At 46.6% G+C, this 20,726-nt stretch overlaps 1 protein-coding gene across 3 annotated transcripts; it reads right to left on the bottom strand.

Annotated features, from left to right (window-relative positions):
- Positions 1-962: 962 nt before the first annotated feature.
- Positions 963-20,421, bottom strand: LOC141731906 (PH and SEC7 domain-containing protein 4-like). 3 transcript variants are annotated; one of them, XR_012583807.1, is made up of 12 exons: positions 20,216-20,421; positions 19,338-19,421; positions 18,052-18,132; positions 17,077-17,189; positions 15,203-15,292; positions 14,313-14,356; positions 13,180-13,331; positions 9,208-9,412; positions 6,898-7,042; positions 3,318-3,455; positions 1,223-2,063; positions 963-999 (listed from the first exon to the last, which is right to left on the bottom strand). XR_012583807.1 is itself a non-coding variant. In XM_074559174.1 (12 exons), exons 1-12 carry the CDS (start codon positions 20,413-20,415, stop codon positions 1,821-1,823), a joined length of 1,554 nt encoding a protein of 517 aa, XP_074415275.1. In that variant the 5' UTR covers positions 20,416-20,417; the 3' UTR covers positions 1,731-1,820. The 3 variants fall into 3 exon arrangements, 2 of the variants coding, with proteins under 2 accessions (XP_074415273.1, XP_074415275.1); XM_074559174.1 differs by lacking the exon at positions 963-999 and adding an exon at positions 16,128-16,186 and having other exon boundaries at positions 1,731-2,063; positions 20,216-20,417; XM_074559172.1 differs by having other exon boundaries at positions 983-2,063.
- Positions 20,422-20,726: the final 305 nt, after the last annotated feature.

The following is a 20,726-nucleotide window of genomic DNA, read 5'->3' as shown; positions in this document are numbered from 1 at the left end:
TGGATTGGTGGGGTCGGGGCGGGTTTGGGGTCTCAGAGCCCCCCAATAAAGGCCAGGGTGGCCCAAAATGGCCCAAAATAGCCCGGATTTGGGATTGGGGAATTTGGGATTGGGGAATTTGGGATTGGGGAATTTGGATTGGGGAATTTGGGATCCCAGGAGTTTTGGGGTCCAGGAATTTTGGGATTGGGGAATTGGGATTGGGGAATTTGGGATTGGGAATTTGGGATTGGGGATTTGAGATTGGGGAATTTGGGATCCCAGGAGTTTGGGATTGGGAATTTGGGATCCCAGGAGTTTGGGATTGGGAATTTGGGATTGGGGAATTTTGGGTTTCAGGATTTTAGGATCAAAGAGTTTGGGAATTGGGGAATTTGGGGTCTGGGAATTTTGGGATTGGGGAATTTGGATTGGGGAATTTGGGATCAGGAATTTGGATCGGGGAATTTGGGATTGGGGAGTTTGGGATCGGGGGATTTGGGATTGGGGGATTTGGGATTCAGGAATTTGGGATTGGGGATTTGGGATTGGGGAATTTGGGGTCCAGGAGTTCGTTTGGGATTTTGCAGCATTTTTTTGGGGGGGATTTTGGGGGAAGCCAGAATTCCCAGGGGTCAGAAATCCCATCCCCATTTTCCCCTCTCCCCAAAATTCTCCAAAATTTCCGGAATTAATTCTGAACCTTTATTGCACAACCACAGCCAGGGGATCCCAAATTTCCCCCCAAAAAGTCCCAAATTCCCTCCAGAAATCCCAAATTCTGCCCAAATTCCTTCAGGAATGGGATTTTTGGGGATTGGGATTTTTGGAGATTGGGATTTTTGGGGATTGGGATTTTTTTGGGGAACGGGGAATTTTTGGGGGATTTTTGGGAAATGGGAATTTTTGGGAATTTGGGATTTTTGGGATTTCCCTGAGTTGTTCCCAATCCTGGGGGGGGATCCTCGTACCGGGGGGGGGGAGGGGACATTGGGAGTGGCCCTGTCACAGGGGTGGCACCTGGGGTGTCCCTGTCACAGGGGGTGGCACTTAAATTGTCCCATGGAGGGGACATTGGGGACTGTCCCTTGTCCCTGGGGTGGCACCTGGGGTGGCACTTGGGAGTGTTCCTGTCACAGAGGTGGCACTTGGGAATGTCCCCTTGTCCCTGGGGGTGGCACTTGGGGATGTCCCTGTCACAGGGAGGGGACATTTGCAGTGTCCCTGTCACAGGGGGTGGCACTTAAAGTGTCCCATGGAGGGGACATTTGGAATGTCCTTGTCACAGGGGTGGCACCTGGGGTGGCACTTGGGGGTGTCCCTGTCACAGCACAGGGGTGGCACTTGGGAATGTCCCCTTGTCCCTGGGGGTGGCACTTGGGACTGTCCCTGTCACAGAGGTGGCACTTGGGAATGTCCCTGTCACAGCACAGGGGTGGCACTTTGGGGTGTCCTTGTCACAGAGGTGGCACTTGGGACTGTCCCTTTGTCCCAGGGGGTGGCACTTTGTGGCAGGGTCCCCATCACAGCCGGTCCTGGTGGCACTTGGGGACAATGACATGGGTGGCCCTGCACTCCGAGATGTGGCAGTGACACTGGGGACAGTCCCAGTGACATGTGGGGACATTGGTGGCAGTCACAGTGACATTGGTGACATTGGTGACAGTCACAGTTGGTCCCAGTGGTACTTGGGGACAGTGACAGTGACACTGATGGGTGTCACACGCGGTCCTGGTGGCATTTGGTGACAATGACGCGCGTGGCCCTGCGCTCCGAGATGTGGCAGTGACCTTGGGGACATTGGTGGCAGTCACAGTGACATTGGTGACACTCCCACGGTGTCACACGCGGTCCCGGTGGCGCTTGGGGACAATGACGCGCGTGGCCCTGCGCTCCGAGATGTGGCGCCGCACGCGGCCCGGGGGTGGCTCTGTCACCAGCGAGGGGCTCGAGTGGCACTTGGTGAGCGGCGCGGGCTCCGGGGGACGCTCGGCGCTGGCGCTGTCGCCGAGGGCGGCGCTGTCGCCGCTGTCCCCGCCCAGCCACGCCCCCAGCGCCTGCACGTAGGTGAGGCAGCGCTGGCGCTGCGGGGACACGCGTGTCACCAAGGGGGTGGCACCGATGGCACCCCCCCGTGGCACCAGGTCACCCTGTCCCCATTGTCCTCAGTCCAGTGTCCCCACTGTCCCTACTGTCCCCATTGTCCCAGTATCCCTGATATCCCCAATCCCTCAGTGTCCCCCTGATGTCCCCATTGGTGTCCCCATTGTCCCCAATCCCCCCAATGTCCCCAATGTCCTCATTGCCCCCTCAGTGTCCCCACTGTCCCTGTGCCACCCCAGTGTCCCCCAATGTCTCTGTGCCACCCCAATGTCCCCATTGTCCCCAATCCCCCCAATGTCCCCAATGTCCTCATTGCCCCCTCAGTGTCCCCACTGTCCCCGTGCCACCCCAGTGTCCCCAATGTCCCTGTGCCACCCCAGTGTCCCCATTGCCCTTTCTGTCTCCAGTGTTCCCATTGTCCCCAATGTCCCTGTGCCACCCCAGTGTCCCCCAATGTCCCTGTGCCAACCCGATGTCCCCAATGATGTCCTCAATCCCTCAATGTCCCCATGATGTCCCCATTGCCCCCGGTGTCCCCATTGTCCCCAATCCCCCCAATGTCCTCAATGTCCTCATTGCCCCCTCAGTGTCCCCAGTGTCCCTGTGCCACCCCAGTGTCCCCCCAATGTCCCCATTGTTCCCAATGTCCCCAGTCCCTCAATGTGTCCCCAGTGTCCCCATTCCCGCTGGTGTTCCCATTGTCCCCAATGTCCCCATGCCACCCCAGTGTCCCCCCAATGTCCCCATTGTCCCATTGTCCTCAATGTCCCCAATGGCCTCAATGTCCCTGTGCCACCCCATTGTCCCTGTGCCACCCCAATGTCCCCATTGCCCCCAATGTCCCCATTGTCACCTCCTGGCACTGGAAATCCCATTCTCCTCAATGTCCCCAATGGCCTCAATGTCCCTGTGCCACCCCATTGTCCCCATTGTCACCTGCTGGCGCAGGAAGTCCCCGTGTGCCCGGTGTCCCCAATGTCCCCATGCCCTCATTGTCCCCAGTGTCCCTTCTGTCCCAAATATCCCTATGCCACCCCAATGTCCCCATTGTCCCCTGGTGTCCCCATTGCCCCCAATGTCCCCACTGTCCCCAGTGTCCCCAATGTCCCCGCTGTCACCTCGTGCCGCAGGAAGTCCCCGTGTGCCCGGTGTCCCCAATGTCCCCAATGTCCCCATTGTCCCCAATGTCCCCATTGTCCCCATTGTCCCCAATGTCCCCATGTCCCCGCTGTCACCTCCTGCCGCAGGAAGTCCCCGTGTGCCCGGTGCTCCTCCTGCTCCCGTCCCCGTCCCTCGGGCAGGAGCCGCTGGTGCTCCAGCAGCTGGCACGTCACTGTCCCCAACCAGTGACGCAGCCGGGCCTGCTGCTGCTCCTGGGGACAGCAATGGGGACATTGGGGACATTGGGGACATCAGGGTCACTGTGCCCAGCCAGTGACGCAGCTGGGCCTGCTGCTGCTCCTGGGGACAGCAATGGGGACATCAATGGGGACATTGGGGACACTGGGGACATCAGGGTCACTGTGCCCAGCCAGTGACGCAGCCGGGCCTGCTGCTGCTCCTGGGGACAGCAATGGGGACATCATTGGGGACATCAGGGTCATTGGGGACATTGGGGACATTGGGGTCATTGGGGACATTGGGGTCACTGTGCCCAGCCAGCGACGCAGCTGGGCCTGCTGCTGCTCCTGGGGACAGCAATGGGGACATTGGGGACATTGGGGTCATTGGGGACATCAGGGTCACTGTGCCCAGCCAGCGGCGCAGCTGGGCCTGCTGCTGCTCCTGGGGACAGTGGGGACATGGGGACATCAATGGGGACATTGGGGACATTGGGGACATCATTGGGGACATTGGGGACACTGGGAACATCGGGGTCACTGTGCCCAGCCAGTGGCGCAGCTGGGCCTGCTGCTGCTCCTGGGGACATCAGTGGGGACATCGGGGACATCATTGGGGACATTGGGGACATCACTGGGGACATTGGGGACATCGGGGTCATTGGGGACATTGGGGTCATTGGGGACATTGGGGACATTGGGGTCATTGGGGACATGGGGACATTGGGGACATTGGGGACATCGGGGTCACTGTCCCCAACCAGCGGCACAGCTGGGCCTGCTGCTGCTCCTGGGGACATCAATGGGGACATCAATGGGGACATTGGGGTGGCACAGGGACATCGAGGACATTGGGGACATTGGGGACAATGGGGGGCAGCAGCTGAGTGCCGAGGGCAGGATGGGATATTTCTGTGGGATTTTTGGGATATTTTTAGGATATTTTTGGGGTGTTTTTGGGGGTTTTTGGGGTGTTTCTTACCAAGGACAGGATGGGACATTTCTATGGGATTTTGGGGGCATTTTTTGGGATATTTTTGGGATATTTTTGGGATATTTTTCTCACCGGGGGACATCTGCTGGGCGCCGAGGGCAGGATGGGATGTCTCTATGGGATATTTTCGGGATATTTTTGGGGTTTTTGGGATATTTTTGGGATATTTTTGGGGTTTTTGGGATATTTTTCTCACCAGGGGGCATCTGCTGGGCGCCGAGGGCAGGATGGGATATCTCTATGGGATATTTTTGGGGTATTTTTTGGGGTTTTTGGGGTGTTTCTCACCGAGGGCAGGATGGGATATTTCTATGGGATTTTTGGGATATTTTTGGGGTGTTTTTGGGGTATTTTTGGGGGTTTTTGGGGTGTTTCTCACCGAGGGCAGGATGGGATATTTCTGTGGGATTTTTTGGATATTTTTGGGATATTTTTAGGATATTTTTGGGGTTTTTGGGTAATTTTTCTCACCGGGGGACAGCGGCTGGGCGCCGAGGGCAGGATGGGACATTTCTATGGGATTTTTGGGGTATTTTTGGGGGTTTTTGGGGTGTTTCTCACCGAGGGCAGGATGGGATATTTCTGTGGGGTTTTTGGGGTATTTTTGGGATTTTTAGGATATTTTTGGGGTGTTTTTTGGGGTTTTTGAGGTGTTTCTCACTAAGGACAGGATGGGACATTTCTATGGGATTTTGGGGGCATTTTTTGGGATTTTTAGGATATTTTTATGGGGTTTTTGGGGGATTTTTGGGATATTTTTGGGGTATTTTTGCGGTGTTTCTCACCGAGGGCAGTATGGGACATTTCTATGGGATATTTTTGGGATATTTTTGGGGTTTTTGGGATATTTTTGGGGTGTTTTTCTCACCAGGGGGCATCTGCTGGGCGCCGAGGGCAGGATGAGATATTTCTATGGGATTTTGGGGTATTTTTGGGATATTTTTAGGATATTTTTAGGGTATTTTGGGGGTGTTTTTGGGGTGTTTCTCACCGAGGGCAGGATGGGATGTCTCTAAGGGATATTTTTGGGGTATTTTTTGGGGTTTTTGGGATGTTTCTCACCGAGGGCAGGATGGGACATTTCTATGGGATTTTTGGGGCATTTTTTGGGATTTTTAGGATATTTTTATGGGATTTTTGGGGTATTTTTGGGGGTTTTTGGGGTGTTTCTCACCGAGGGCAGGATGGGATATTTCTATGGGATTTTTGGGGCATTTTTTGGGATTTTTAGGATATTTTTATGGGATTTTTGGGATATTTTTGGGGGTTTTTAGGATATTTTTGGGGTATTTTTGGGGTGTTTCTCACCGAGAGCAGGATGGGACATTCCTATGGGATTTTGGGGGTATTTTTTGGGATTTTTAGGATATTTTTGGGGTTTTTAGGATATTTTTGGGGTTTTTGGGATATTTTTCTCACCAGGAAGCAGCAGCTGGGCGCCGAGGGCAGGATGGAATTTGGGGGATTTTTGGGGTTTTTGGGATTTCCGTGGAATATGGGATATTTCAATGGGGTTTTTTGGGGTTTTAGGATATTTCTATGGGATTTTTGGGGTATTTTTGGGATATTTTTGGGGGTTTTTGGGATGTTTCTCACCGAGGGCGGGATGGGACATTTCTATGGGATTTTGGGGGCATTTTTTGGGATTTTTAGGATATTTTTGGGGTGTTTTTGGGGGATTTTGGGGTGTTTCTCACCGAGGGCAGGATGGGACATTTCTATGGGATTTTGGGGGCATTTTTTGGGATTTTTAGGATATTTTTATGGGGTTTTTGGGATATTTTTGGGGTATTTTTTGGGGTTTTTGGGATATTTTCTCACCGGGGGACACCTGCTGGGTGCCGAGGGCAGGATGGGATATTTCTATGGGATTTTTGGGGTATTTTTTGGGGTTTTTGGGATATTTTCTCACCGGGGTACACCTGCTGGGCGCCGAGGGCAGGATGGGATATTTCTATGGGATATTTTTGGGGTATTTTTTGGGGTTTTTGGGGTGTTTCTCACCGGGAGGCAGCGGCTGGGCGCCGAGGGCAGGATGGGATATCTCTATGGGATTTTTTGGATATTTTTTGGATATTTTTGGGATATTTTTTGGGGTTTTTGGGGTGTTTCTCACCGGGGTACACCGGCTGGGCGCCGAGGGCAGGATGGGATATTTTTGGGGTATTTTTTGGGGTTTTTGGGTAATTTTGCTCACCGGGGGACACCTGCTGGGCGCCGAGGGCAGGATGGGATATTTCTATAGGATTTTTGGGGGTTTTTAGGATATTTTTGGGATATTTTTGGGATATTTTCTCACCGGGGTACACCTGCTGGGTGCCGAGGGCAGGATGGGATATCTCTATGGGATTTTTGGGATATTTTTTGGGTTTTTGGGATATTTTTCTCACCGGGGTACACCTGCTGGGCGCCGAGGGCAGGATGGGATATCTCTATGGGATTTTTGGGGTATTTTTGGGGGTTTTTGGGATATTTTCTCACCGGGGTACACCTGCTGGGCGCCGAGGGCAGGATGGGCCTCACGAAGCGGCGCCGGGACCCCACGGCCGCCGGGAACGGGGGCGCCGAGCACAGGGCGGCGGCCACGTTGATGCCAAACACCCACTGGGAGAGCTCCTGGGCGCTCCTGTGACGTCACCGTGACGTCATCGGTGACGTCATAACGATATCATACCCAAAACCCCCAAACATTGCAAAGAAACCCAAGCACCCCCAAATTACCCCCCAAAATTACACCGAATTTACCCCTCGAAGATCCCAAAAATGTCTTTTAAAATGGTCCCTAAAATAACCCCGAAATACCCCAAAAATGTCCCCGAAAATACAAAATAAATTCCCCAAAAATTCACCCTAAGGTGCCCTAAAAATACCCAGCAAATAGCCCAGAAATCCCCATGAAAATCCCCGCAAATAACCCCAAAAATATCCCAAAAATATTCCAAAATTTAATCCCCAAAATACCCCCAAAATACCCCAAAAATCCCCCTGAAAATTCCCCCCAAAATATCCCAGAAATAGCCCCAAAATATCCCAAAATTGCTCCCAAAAATACCCCAAATTACCCCCAAATTGCCCCCAAAATTTTTGGTTTGGATTTTGGATTTTTTTTTTAGGATTTGTGATTTTTTCCATATTTGGGGTTGTTTTCCATATTTGGGTTATTTTTTTTTTATTTGGGATTTTTTCCGTATTTGGGAATTTTTTTTATTGGGTTTTTTTCCCCATATTTAGGGTTGTTTTCCATATTTGGTGTTGTTTTCCATATTTGGGGGGGCTGTTTTCCATATTTGGCATTTTTTCCATATTTGGATTTTTTTCCCATATTTGGGCTTTTATCCATATTTGGGATTTTTTCCCATATTTGCGATATTTTTTCCGTATTGGGTTTTTTCCATATTTGGCATTTTTTCCATATTTGGGGTTGTTTTCCATATTTGGATTTTTTTTCCATATTTGGGCTTTTATCCATATTTGGCCTTTTTTCCCATATTTGGGATTTCTTCCCATATTTGTGGTATTTTTTCCCGTATTGGGGTTTTTTTCTATATTTGGCTTTTTTTTCCACATTTGGGATTTTTTCCAGACTCGGCATCTTTTTACAATTTCGCATTTTTTTCAGGATTTTGCCTTTTTTAACCCTTTCCCACCCACTTATCCTTATGGGATTTTTTTCCCAGCTTTAGGATTTTTTTCCCAGTTTGGGATTTTTTTCCCATATTTGGGATTTCTTCCATATTTGGGATTTTTTCCAGACTCTGCATCTTTTCACGATTTTTACATTTTTTCAGGATTTTGCCTTTTTTAACCCTTTCCCACCCACTTATCCTTACAGGATTTTTTTCCCACCTTTCCCATTTTTCCCAGTTTAGGATTTCTTCCCCATATTTGTGGTATTTTTTCCCCTATTGGTTTTTTTCCATATTTGGCATTTTTTTCCATATTTGGCATTGCTTTCCATATTTGGCCTTTTTTTCCATATTTGGGATTTCTTCCCATATTTGCGATATTTTTTTCCCTATTGGGTTTTTTTCCATGTTTGGGTTATTTTCCATTTTTTGCCTTTTTTAACCCTTTCCCACCCACTTATCCTTATGGGATTTTTTCCCACCTTTCCCATTTTTTTCCCAATTTAGGATTTCTTCCCAGCTTTGGGATTTTTTCCCATATTTGTGGGGTTTTTTCCCCTATTGGGTTTTTTTTCCATATTTGGCATTTTTTTTCCATATTTGGGGTTGTTTCCCATATTTGGCATTTTTCCATATATGGGCTTGCTTTCCATATTTGGCATTTTTCCATATTTGGTGTTGTTTTCCATATTTGGGGGTTTTTCCCATATTTGGGTTTGTTCCGTATTTGGGACTTCTTTTTTTTTTTAGGGTTGCTTTCCATATTTGGGGTTGTTTTCCATATTTGGCTTTTTTTCACATATTTGGCCTTTTTTCCCTATTTGGGATTTCTTCCATATTTGGGATTTTTTTCCCATATTTGTGGTAGTTTTTTCCATATTTGGCATTTTTTCCATATTGGGGATTTTTTCCACATTTGGGATTTTTTCCAGACTCGGCATCTTTTACGATTTCGCATTTTTTTTAGGATTTTGCATTTTTAAGATTTTTTCAGGATTTTGCCTTTTTTAACCCTTTCCCACCCACTTATCCTTACGGGATTTTTCCCCACCTTTCCCATTTTTTCCCACCTTTCCCATTTTTTCCCACCTTTCCCATTTTTCCCCCAGTTTATGATTATTTCCCCCCCCCATTTTCTGTGTTTTTGTGGTTTTTTGGCTCTCACTGTGCCTGGCAGAGGAACTCTCTCCGGTCCCCGGTGCGCAGCAGGAACACGTGGGGCCGTTTGCTGTACTGGGGGTGTGGCCGCGCATGCGCGTGCGGGAGCCCCAACAGCTCCTCGGGGCCCTCGGGGGGGTCCCTGAGCAGCGCCAGGAGGGGCCCCCGGAGCTCGGCCCGGAAGCGCTTCCAGCCCCGCCGGCCCCACGGAGCTGAAAAACATCCCAAAATTGGGAAATTGTTAAATATTCCCAATAAAATCCCATTAAATTCCAGCCCAAATCCACCCCAAACCAGCCCCGCCGGCCCCATGGAGCTGAAAAACATCCCAAAATTGGGAAATTGTTAAATATTCCCAATAAAATCCCATTAAATTCCAGCCTAAACCAGCCCCGCCGGCCCCACGGAGCTGGGGGAGAAACGGGGAAATTGGTAAATCTTAAATATTCCTGGTTAAATCCAGTTAAATTCACAAAAAATCCCATTAAATTAATCCCAAATCCACCCCAAACCAGCCCCGCCGGCCCCACGGAGCTGGGGGAGAAATCACAGAATTGGTAAATGTAAAATATTCCTGGTTAAAGCCCGTTAAATCCAGCCCAAACCAGCCCCGCCGGCCCCACGGAGCTGAAAAAACATCCCAAAATTGGGAAATTGTTAAATATTCCCAAGAAAATCCCATTAAATTCCACCCCAATCCAGCCCCGCCGGCCCCACGGAGCTGGGGAAAAACGGGGAAATTGGTAAATCTTAAATATTCCTGATTAAATCCCGTTAAATCCAGCCCAAACCAGCCCCGCCGGCCCCACGGAGCTGGGGGGAAAAAACGGGGAAATTGGTAAATCTTAAATATTCCCAATAAAATCCCATTAAATTCACACAAAATCCATTAATTTAATCCCAAATCCACCCCAAACCAGCCCCGCCGGCCCCACGGAGCTGAAAAACATCCCAAAATTGGGAAATTGTTAAATATTCACAATAAAATCCCATTAAATTCACACAAATCCAGCCCAAATCCCATGAAATTGCCAAAAAATCCCATTAAATTCACACAAATCCAGCCCAAATCCCATTAAATTCCACCCCAAACCAGCCCCGCCGGCCCACGGAGCTGGGGAAAAAATCACAAAATTGGGAAATTGTTAAATATTCCCAATAAAATCCCATTAAATTCCACCCCAAACCAGCCCCGCCGGCCCCACGGAGCTGGGGGAAAAACTACGAAATTGGTAAATGTAAAATATTCCTGATTAAATCCTATTAAATTCCAGCCCAAATCCCATTAAATTCCCCCAAATCCACCCAAAAGCAGCACCACGGAGCTGCAGGGAAAAAAAAATCCCAAAATTAGTAAATACTAAAATATTCCCAATAAAATCCCATTAAATTCAACCCAAACCCCATTAAATTAATCCCAAATCCACCCCAGGGAACTGTGAGGGAAAAAACCCAAAAAATAATTAAATTCTAAAATATTCCCAATAAAATCCCATTAAATTCGCCCCAAATCCCCAAAATCCCTAAATCCCCAAAATCCCATTGAATCCCCCAAACCGACCCTTTTTGCCATCCCTCTTCCCCCCAAAAATCCCATTAAAACACCAAAAACCTCCCATAAAATCCCCTAAAAATCCCCCTAAAAATCCTCCTAAAAATCCCCCAAAATCCCATAAAATCCCATTAAATTCCCCCAAATCCCATAAAATCCTCCAAAATCCCCCAAATCCCATTAAATCCCTCCAAAAATCCCATAAAACCACCAAAAACATCCCCAAAAAATCCATAAAAGCACCAAAAACATCCCAAAAAATCCCATAAAATCCCATAAAATCCCATAAAATCCCATAAAATCCCCCAAATCCCATTAAACCCCAAACCGACCCTTTTTGCCGTCGCTCTCTGCCAGGACCTTCCCCCCAAAAATCCCATAAAAACACCAAAAACCTCCCATAAAATCCCCTAAAAATCCCCCTAAAAACCCCCAAAATCCCATAAAATCCCATAAAATCCCTAAAATCCCATAAAATCCCATAAAACCACCAAAAACACCCAAAAAATCCCCAAAAAATCCCATAAAAACACCAAAACCATCCCATAAAATCCCATAAAATCCCCTAAAAATCCCCCTAAAAAACCCCCAAAATCCCATAAAATCCCCAAAAATCCCATTAAAACACCAAAAACCTCCCATAAAATCCCCCCAAATCCCATAAAATCCCTCCAAAAATCCCATACAACCACCAAAAACATCCCAAAAAATCCCATAAAATCCCCTAAAAATCCCCTAAAACCCCCCAAATCCATAAAATCCCATAAAATTCCATAAAATCCCATAAAACCCCAAAAACATCCCAAAAAATCCCTAAAAATCCCCCAAAATCCCATAAAATCCCCTAAAATCCCCAAAATCCCATAAAATCCCCCAAAATCCCCAAAATCCCATAAAACCCCAAACCGACCCTTTTTGCCGTCGCTCTCTGCCAGGACCTTCCCTAAAAAAATCCCATAAAAACACCCCAAAAAATCCCCCCAAAAATCCCATAAAAACACCAAAACCATCCTATAAAATCCCCTAAAAATCCCCCAAAATCCCATTAAATTTGCCCCAAATTCCATAAAATCCCCAAAATCCCATAAAATCCCCCAAAACTGACCCTTTTTGCCATCCCTCTTCCCCCCAAAAATCCCATAAAATCCCCAAAAATCCCATAAAAACACCAAAACCATCCCAAAAAATCCCCAAAAAATCCCTCTAAAAATCCCCCTAAAAATCCCCCAAAATCCCCATAAAAACACCAAAAACATCCCAAAAAATCCCCAAAAAATCCCATAAAAACACCAAAAACCTCCCATAAATTCCCCTAAAAATCCCCATAAAAATCCCTAAAATCCCATAAAATCCCCCAAATCCCATTAAATCCCCAAACCGACCCTTTTTGCCGTCGCTCTCTGCCAGGACCTTCCTCCCAAAAATCCCATAAAATCACCCCAAAAATCCCATAAAATCCCCCCAAAATCCCCCTAAAAACCCCCAAATCCCATAAAAACCCCAAAATCCCTAAAATCCCATAAAATCCCTCCAAAAATCCCATAAAACCACCAAAAACATCCCAAAAAAATCCCCCAAAAATCCCATAAAAACACCAAAAACATCCCATAAAATCCCCTAAAAATCCCCCTAAAAAACCCCCAAATCCCATAAAATCCCCAAAATCCCATAAAATCCCCCAAATTCCATAAAATCCCTCCAAAAATCCCATAAAACCACCAAAAACCTCCCATAAAATCCCCTAAAAATCCCCCTAAAAAACCCCAAATCCATAAAATCCCATTAAATCCCCCCAAATCCCATAAAATCCCCCAAAATCCCTAAAATCCCATAAAACCACCAAAAAAATCCCAAAGAATCCCATAAAAACACCAAAAACCTCCCATAAAATCCCCTAAAATCCCCCTAAAAAACCCCAAAATCCCCCTAAAATCCCCCAAAATCCCATAAAATCCCATAAAAACCCCAAACCGACCCTTTTTGCCGTCGCTCTCTGCCAGGACCTTCCCCCCAAAAATCCCATAAAAACACCAAAAACATCCCAAAAAATCCCCTAAAAATCCCCCTAAAAACCCCCAATCCCATAAAAACCCCAAAATCCCTAAAATCCCATAAAATCCCTCCAAAAATCCCATAAAACCACCAAAAACATCCCCAAAAATCCCATAAAAACACCAAAAACATCCCATAAAACCACCAAAAACACCCCAAAAAAATCCCCAAAAAATCCCATAAAATCCCCCAAAATCCCATAAAATCCCCAAAATCCCATTAAATCCCCCAAAACTGACCCTTTTTGCCATCCCTCTTCCCCCCAAAAATCTCATTAAAACACCAAAACCATCCCAAAAAATCCCCAAAAAATCCCCCAAAAAACCCCCCAAATCCCATAAAATCCCATAAAATCCCATAAAACCCCAAACCGACCCTTTTTGCCGTCGCTCTCTGCCAGGACCTTCCTGGCCAGGACCCCCCTGCGGGCGGGGCCGGGGCCCCCCAGGAATTCCGGGGGAATTTCGGGATTTGGGAATTTCGGGGCTTTTTTGGTCTTTTGGGAATCGGGCTCGTCCTCGTCGTCCCTGTGGAAATCCCAAATAAAAATCCCGTTAAAGTGGTGGGGAAAATGGGGAAAAAATCCCAGAAATTCTGACCCAAAAAAAAATCCCAAACCAAACCCCAAAAAAATCCCAGAAAAATCCCAAAATTCGTCATCAAAATCCCATAAAATCCGACCCAAAACCCACCAAAAATCCCATAAAATTCAACCCAAATCCCACAAAAATCCCATTAAATAGATGGTAAATAGCAGAAAATCCCACAAAATCCAAATTAAATCCCATTAATTTGGCACCAAAATCCCATAAAATCCGACCCAAATCCCACAAAAATCCCACAAATTTGGCTTCAAAATCCCACAAATTCCCATTTAAATCCCATTAATTCAATCCAGATCCCACAAAAATCCCATTAAATTGATGGTAAATAGCAGAAAACCCCATAAAATCCAACCCAAATCCCACAAAAATCCCAGAAAAAAATCCCAAAATTTGTCATCAAAATCCCAGAAAATCTGACCCAAATCCCACAAAAATCCCACAAAAATCCAACCCAAAAACCCCACAAAAATCCCAAAAACCCCCAACCCAAACCCCACAAAAATCCCAGAAAAATCCCAAAATTCATCATCAAAATCCCATAAAACCTGACCGAAATCCCACAAAAATCCCATAAAATTCAACCCAAATCCCACAAAAATCCCATTAAATTGGTGGTGAAGCAGCAGAAAATCCCATAAAATCCAACCCAAATTCCATAAAATTCAAATAAATCCCACAAAAATCGTGGTGAATTAGCAGAAAATCCCATAAAATCTGACCCAAATCCCACAAAATCCCATAAATTCCCATTCAAATCCCATAAAATCCAAATTAAATCCCATTAATTTGGCACCAAAATCCCAGAAAATCCGACCTAAATCCCATCAAATTCAACACAAATCCCACAGAAATCCCACAAATTCCAACCCAAATTCCCCCAAATCCCATAAATTCCCCGCTCACGTCGCCCATTCCAGTTTCCGGCTGCGGATGGAACCGTACAGAGCCTGAGGGGAAAATTCCGATTTTTTAGGGTTTTTAAAGGAATTTTTCGGATTTTTTGGGGGATTTTTGGGGGGATTTTTGGGGGGATTTTTTTAGAATTTTTAAAGGAATTTTTCGGATTTTTTTGGGTATTTTTGGGGGGATTTTTTAGGATTTTTTGGGGTATTTTGGGGGGGATTTTTAAAGGATTTTTGGGGGATTTTTTTAGGATTTTAAAGGAATTTTTGGGGGGATGTTTTGGGGATTTTTTGGAGTATTTTTGGGGGATTTTTTTCAGATTTTTGGGGGGATTTTTTTTTTATTTTTAAAGGAATTTTTCGGATTTTTTGGGGATTTTTGGGGGGATTTTTTTAGGATTTTTAAAGGAATTTTTCGGATTTTTTTTGGGATTTTTTTCGGGGATTTTTGGGGGATTTTTTGAAGATTTTAAAAGGAATTTTTCGGCTTTTTTGGGGGATTTTTAGGGGGATTTTTTTAGGATTTTTGGGGCGATTTTTCAAGGATATTTTTAGGATTTTTGGGGTACTTTTGGGGGGATTTTTTTAGGATTTTTAAAGGATTTTTTCAGATTTTTTTGGGGATTTTTGGGGGGATTTTTAAAGGAATTTTTCGGATTTTTGGGGGGATTTTTTTTGGATTTTTGGGGGGATTTTTTTAGGATTTTTAAAGGAATTTTTTGGATTTTTTGGGGGATTTTTGGGGGATTTTTTTAGGATTTTTGGGGTATTTTGGTGGGATTTTTTTAGGATTTTTAAAGGAATTTTTCGGATTTTTTGGGGGATTTTTTTAGGATATTTTTAGGATATTTTTCGGATTTTTTGGGGGTTTTTTGGGGGTTTTTGGGTTACCTTGAGCTGCTCCCGGGGGAAGTCCTGCCCGTCCATCAGCCCGCTCAGGTTGGTCACGAACTCGGAGCTGCTCATGGCCCGGCCCAGGCGCTGCGGGTGGGGGGAGAATCACCCCAAAAATGGGGCAAAAAACCCCAAAAACGGGAAAAAACCCCAAAAACGGGAAAAAAACCCAAAAGGGAACCCCGAGAATGATCCAACCCAAACCTGCCCCAAATCCACCCCAAAAATGGGAAAAAAAACCCCAAAAAAAGGAAAAAAACCCCAAAAGGGAACCCCCGGGAGGATTCACCCCAAATCCAACCCAAACCTGCCCCAAATTGGCCCCAAAATTGCCCCAAAATCGCCCCAAAAATGGGAAAAACCCCAAAAGGGAAGCCCGGGGATGATTCACCCCAAAACTGCCCAAAAATCCTAAAACCACCCCAAATCCATCCCCAACCCACCCCAAAACCCCAAAAACCTCAAACCCCAAAAACCTCAAAAACCTCAAACCCCAAAAACCCCAAAAAACCCCAAAAACCTCAAAAACCCCAAAAAAACCCAAAAAACCCCAAAAACCTCAAAAACCCCAAAAACCTCAAAAACCCCAAAAACCCCAAAAACCTCAAAAACCTCAAAAACCTCAAAAAAACCCAAAATCCCTTTTTGGGGTCTGGGGCAGCTCATTTTGGGATTTAGGATGATTTTGGGGTTTTTTTCGGGTTTTTTTGGGGGTTTTTTTTGAGGTTTTTGAGGTTTTTTGGGGTTTTTTTGGGGGGAGTTTTTTGAGGTTTTCTTTTGGGTTTTTTGGGGTTTTTTTGAGGTTTTTTGAGGATTTCTTTTGGGTTTTTTTGGGGTTTTTTGGGGGGATTTTTTCAGGTTTTTTGAGGGTTTTTTCAGGTTTTTTTGGGGTTTTTTTGGGGTTTTTTTTGGGGTGTCTCACCTGGCCGTGCAGGTCGGTGTTGAGCAGCATCAGGGCGCAGGTGAGGGTGTGAACGGAGTCTGGGGGGGATTTGGGGTTTTAGGGGACCCCAAAACCCCCAAAGGGACCCCAAAACCCCCAGAGGGACCCCAAAACCCCCAAAGGGACCCCAAAACCCCTAAAGGGATGGGATTTGGGGTATTTAGGGTCAGTTTGGGGTATTTAGGTTCGAATTTGGGGTATTTAGGGTCGGTTTGGGGTATTTAGGGTTGGATTTGGGGTATTTAGGGTCAGTTTTGGGGTATTTAGGGTCGGTTTGGGGTATTTAGGGTCGGTTTGGGGTATTTAGGGTTGGATTTGGGGTATTTAGGGTCAGTTTTGGGGTATTTAGGGTCAGTTTTAGGATCAGTTTTGGGGTCTCACCAGCCGAGGGGAAGGCGCCGGGGTTGCAGTGAGGATTTGGGGTGGGTTTGGGGTATTTAGGGTCAGTTTTAGGATCAGTTTTATCTCTCACCAGCTGAGGGAAAGGTGCTGGGGTTGCAGCAGGGATTTGGGGTCAGTTTTGGGTATTTAGGGTTGGATTTGGGGTATTTAGGGTCAGTTTGGGGTATTTAGGGTCAGTTTTAGGGTCGGTTTTATCCCTCACCGGCTGAGGGGAAGGCGCCGGGGTTGCAGCGAGGATTTGGGGTGGATTTGGGGTGGGTTTGGGGTGGATTTGGGGTCAGTTTTGGGTATTTAGGGTCAGTTTTAGCCCTCACCAGCCGAGGGGAAGGCGCCGGGGTTGCAGCGGGGATTTGGGGTCAGTTTGGGGTGGATTTGGGGTGGATTTGGGGTATTTAGGGTCAGTTTTAGGGTCAGTTTTATCCCTCACCAGCCGAGGGGAAGGCGCCGGGGTTGCAGCGGGAATTTGGGGTGGATTTGGGGTCAGTTTGGGGTATTTGGGGTATTTAGGATCAGTTTTAGCCCTCACCAGCCGAGGGAAAAGCCCCGGGGTTGCAGCGGTGGAAGCGCCTCGAGAAGTGACCCAGCACCCGCTCGCGCTCCTGGGTCTCCCCCGAGAGCACCAGGGCCCGCAGGAACTGCCTGGGACACCCAAAAACAACAAAAGTCACCCCAAAAACACCCAAAACCCCCAAAAGTCACCCCAAAAACACCCCAAAAATCCCAAAAGTCACCCCAAAAACACCCAAAAACCGCAAAAACGACCCCAAAACCCCCTAAAACACCCCAAAAACGACCCCAAAAACCCCCAAAAAAACGCAAAATTCACCCCAAAAACCCCAAAAGTCACCCCAAAAAACCCCAAAAACCCCAAAAGTCACCCCAAAAACCCCAAAAATCACCCCAAAACCCCCCAAAAACCGCAAAAGAGACCCCAAAAACCCCAAAAGTCACCCCAAAAACCGCAAAAGTGACCCAAAAACCCCAAAACCAGCCTGAAATACCCCAAAAACCACCCCAAAAAAGCCCCCAGAATTCCCAAATCCCCCCCAAAAAAGCCCCCAAAAATCCCCCCAAAATCATTCAAAAAATCCCCCAAAATCCCTCCAAACTCCCTCAAATTTCTCCACAAAAAATCTCCAAATTCCCCCAAACAAATCCCACAAAATCCCCCAAATTTCTCCACAAAAAATCTCCAAATTCCCCCAAAAAATTCCCCCCAAATTTCCCCCAAAAATCCGAAAATCCCTCCAAAAATGGCCTCCAAAAATCCCCCAAAATTGCTCCAAACTCCCTCAAATTTCTCCACAAAAAATCTCCAAATTCCCCCCATAAATTCCCCAAAAAATCCCCCCAAATCCACCCCAAAACCGCCCCAAATCTTTCCATAAAAATCCCAAAAATCCCCCCAAAAATCCCTCCCAGAAACCCCAAAATTGCCCCAAAATAATCCCAAAAAATCCCAATTTTCCCCAAAATTCCCATTTTTCCCCCCAATTCTCACCTCAGGGCCTGCTCCAGGCTCAGGCCCTGGAACTGGAACAGCTCCAGGTACTCCCGCGCCACCTGAGCGCTGAACTCCGTGCTGGGAACGAAAATTTGGCACCAAAATCCTCAATTTTTACCCCAAAATCCTCAATTCCCACAAAAATCCCAAAATTCCCACCAAAAATCCCAAAATTCCCACAAAAAATCCCAAAATTCCCACCAAAAAATCCTAATTTTCCCCCAAAAATTCACTTTTTTCCCCCTCAAAATCCCCATTTTCCTTCCTAAAAATCCCATTTTCCCTCACAAAAATCCCATTTTTTCCCGTTTTCCCCATATTTTCCCCCCAAACCCCTCATTTTCCTTCCCAAAATTCCCATTTTCCCCTCCCAAAAATCCCATTTTCCCCTCATAAAAATCCCATTTTTCCCCCGTTTTCCCCAATTTTTTTCCCCATTTTCCCCTCACAAAAATCCCATTTTTCCCCCCGTTTTCCCCATTTTTTTTCCCCAAACCCCTCATTTTCCTTCCCAAAATTCCCATTTTCCCCTCACAAAAATCCCATTTTTCCCCCACAAAATCCCAATTTCCCCCTTGAAACCCTCATTTTTATCTCCCAAAATTCTCATTTTTCCCCTCCCAAAATTCCCATTTCCCCCTCACAAAAATCCCAATTTTTCCCCCATTTTCCCCTCACAAAAATCCCATTTTTTCCCCACTTCTTTCCCCAAAAATCCCATTTTCCCCTCCCAAAATTCCCATTTTCTCCTCACAAAAATCCCATTTTTTCCCTCTTTTTCCCCAATTTTTTTCCCCCAAACCCCTCATTTTCCTTCCCAAAATTCCCATTTGTTTTCCTAAACCCCCATTTTTCCCTCCCAAAAATCCCATTTTTTCCCCACTTCTTCCCCCAAAAATCCCATTTTCCCCTCACAAAAATCCCATTTTTCCCTCACAAAAATCCCATTTTTTCCCCCATTTTCCCCAATTTTTTCCCCCATTTTTCCCCTCATTTTCCTTCCCAAAATTCCCATTTTCCCCTCACAAAAATCCCATTTTTTCCTCACTTCTTCCCCCAAAAATCCCATTTTCCCCTCACAAAATTCTCATTTTCCCCCTCACAAAAATCCCATTTTTCCCTCACAAAAATCCCATTTTTTCCCCAATTTTTTTCCCCAAACCCCTCATTTTCCTTCCCAAAATTCCCATTTTTTTTTCCAAAATTCCCATTTTTTTTTCCCAAAATTCCCTTTTTTTTCCCCGATTTTCCCAAATTCCCATTTTTTTCCCAAATTCCCTCACTCCTTGCGCAGGAACGCGGCCACCTGGGATTTCCTGACCCCGTCCAGGCGGAAAAGGCGCCGGGCCAGGGCCTGGGGCTCCTCCCTGAGGGGAAAATGGGGCAAAAAATCAGATTTTTGGGAAAAAATGGGGATTTTTGAGGGGAAAATGGGGGAAAAAATCAGATTTTTGGGGAAAAAAATGGGGATTTTTGAGGGGAAAATGGGGGGAAAATGAGATTTTTGGGAAAAAAATTGGGGAAAATGGGGATTTTTGAGGGGAAAATTGGGGAAAAAATCAGATTTTTGGGGAAAAAATGGGGATTTTTGAGGGGAAATGGGGGAAAAAATGAGATTTTTGGGGAAAAATGGGGATTTTTGAGGGGAAAATGGGGGAAAAATCAGATTTTTGGGAAGAAAATGGGGATTTTTGAGGGGAAAATGGGGGAAAAATCAGATTTTTGGAAAAAAATGGGGAAAAATGGGGATTTTTGAGGGGAAAATTGGGGAAAATGAGATTTTTGGGGAAAAAATTGGGGGAAATGGGGGGGAAAATGAGATTTTTGGGAAAAAAATTGGGAAAAATGGGGGAAAAATTTTGGGAGGGAAAATTGGAGATTTTTGGGAGAGAAAAATGGGGAATTATGGGGGTAAAAAATGGGGATTTGGGAGGGGGAAAATGGGATTTTTGGGGAGAAAAATTGGGAATTTTTGCGGGGAGACCAAGGGGGAAAAGAGGAATTTTTTGGGGAAAAAATTGGGAATTTTGGGGGGGAAAATTTGGGAATTTTGGGCGGGAAAATAGGGGAAAAATGGGAATTTTGGGGTGAAAAATGGGGATTTTGAGGGAAAAAGGAGGGAGGGTCCCAATTGGGTCTGGGGTCTTGGGGGGTTCCTCACCCGGGGGGCTCCAGGCCGGTTTTGGGGGGCGGCTCCTCGGGGTCCTGGGGGGATTTTGGGGGGTCCTGGGGGGGTTTTGGGGGGTCCTGGGGGGGTTTGAGGTGGATTTGGGGGAGATTTGGGGGGCTCAGGGGAGATTTGGGGTGAATTTGGGGCATTTTGGGGGGGTCCTGAGGGGATTTGGGGTGGGTTTGGGGCATTTCTGGGGGGCTTAGGGGAGATTTGGGGGGGTCCTGAGGGGATTTGGGGGCGTCCTGGGGCAATCTGGGGAGATTTTGGGGCATTTTTGGGGGGTCCTGAAGGGTTTGGGGGAGATTTTGGGGGGTTTTTGGGGGGCTCAGGGGGGATCTGGGGGGGCTCAGGGAGGATTTGGGGAGATTTTGGGGGATTTTTGGGGGGTCCTGAGGGGATTTGGGGAGATTTTGGGGCATTTTTGGGGGGTCCTGGGGGGTTTGGGGAGATTTTGGGGGATTTTTGGGGGGTCCTGAAGGGATTTGGGGGGGTCCTGAAG

This window comes from Zonotrichia albicollis, chromosome 26 (assembly GCF_047830755.1).
Source record: "Zonotrichia albicollis isolate bZonAlb1 chromosome 26, bZonAlb1.hap1, whole genome shotgun sequence".
NCBI lineage: Eukaryota > Metazoa > Chordata > Aves > Passeriformes > Passerellidae > Zonotrichia > Zonotrichia albicollis.
This window is presented reverse-complemented; position numbering and strand designations above follow the sequence as displayed.

Excerpts from the sequence above, each read along its gene's own strand:
- LOC141731906 (XM_074559172.1), bottom strand. The coding sequence starts at position 20,415 with ATGCCCCAAACCCACCCCAAATCCCCTCAGGACCCCCCCAAAATGCCC. Across the intron at positions 18,133-19,337 it reads GCCGCGTTCCTGCGCAAGGA|CACGGAGTTCAGCGCTCAGG; the intron begins GTGAGGGAATTT and ends TTTCGTTCCCAG. Across the intron at positions 14,357-15,202 it reads TCCCCCGGGAGCAGCTCAAG|GCTCTGTACGGTTCCATCCG; the intron begins GTAACCCAAAAA and ends TTTTCCCCTCAG.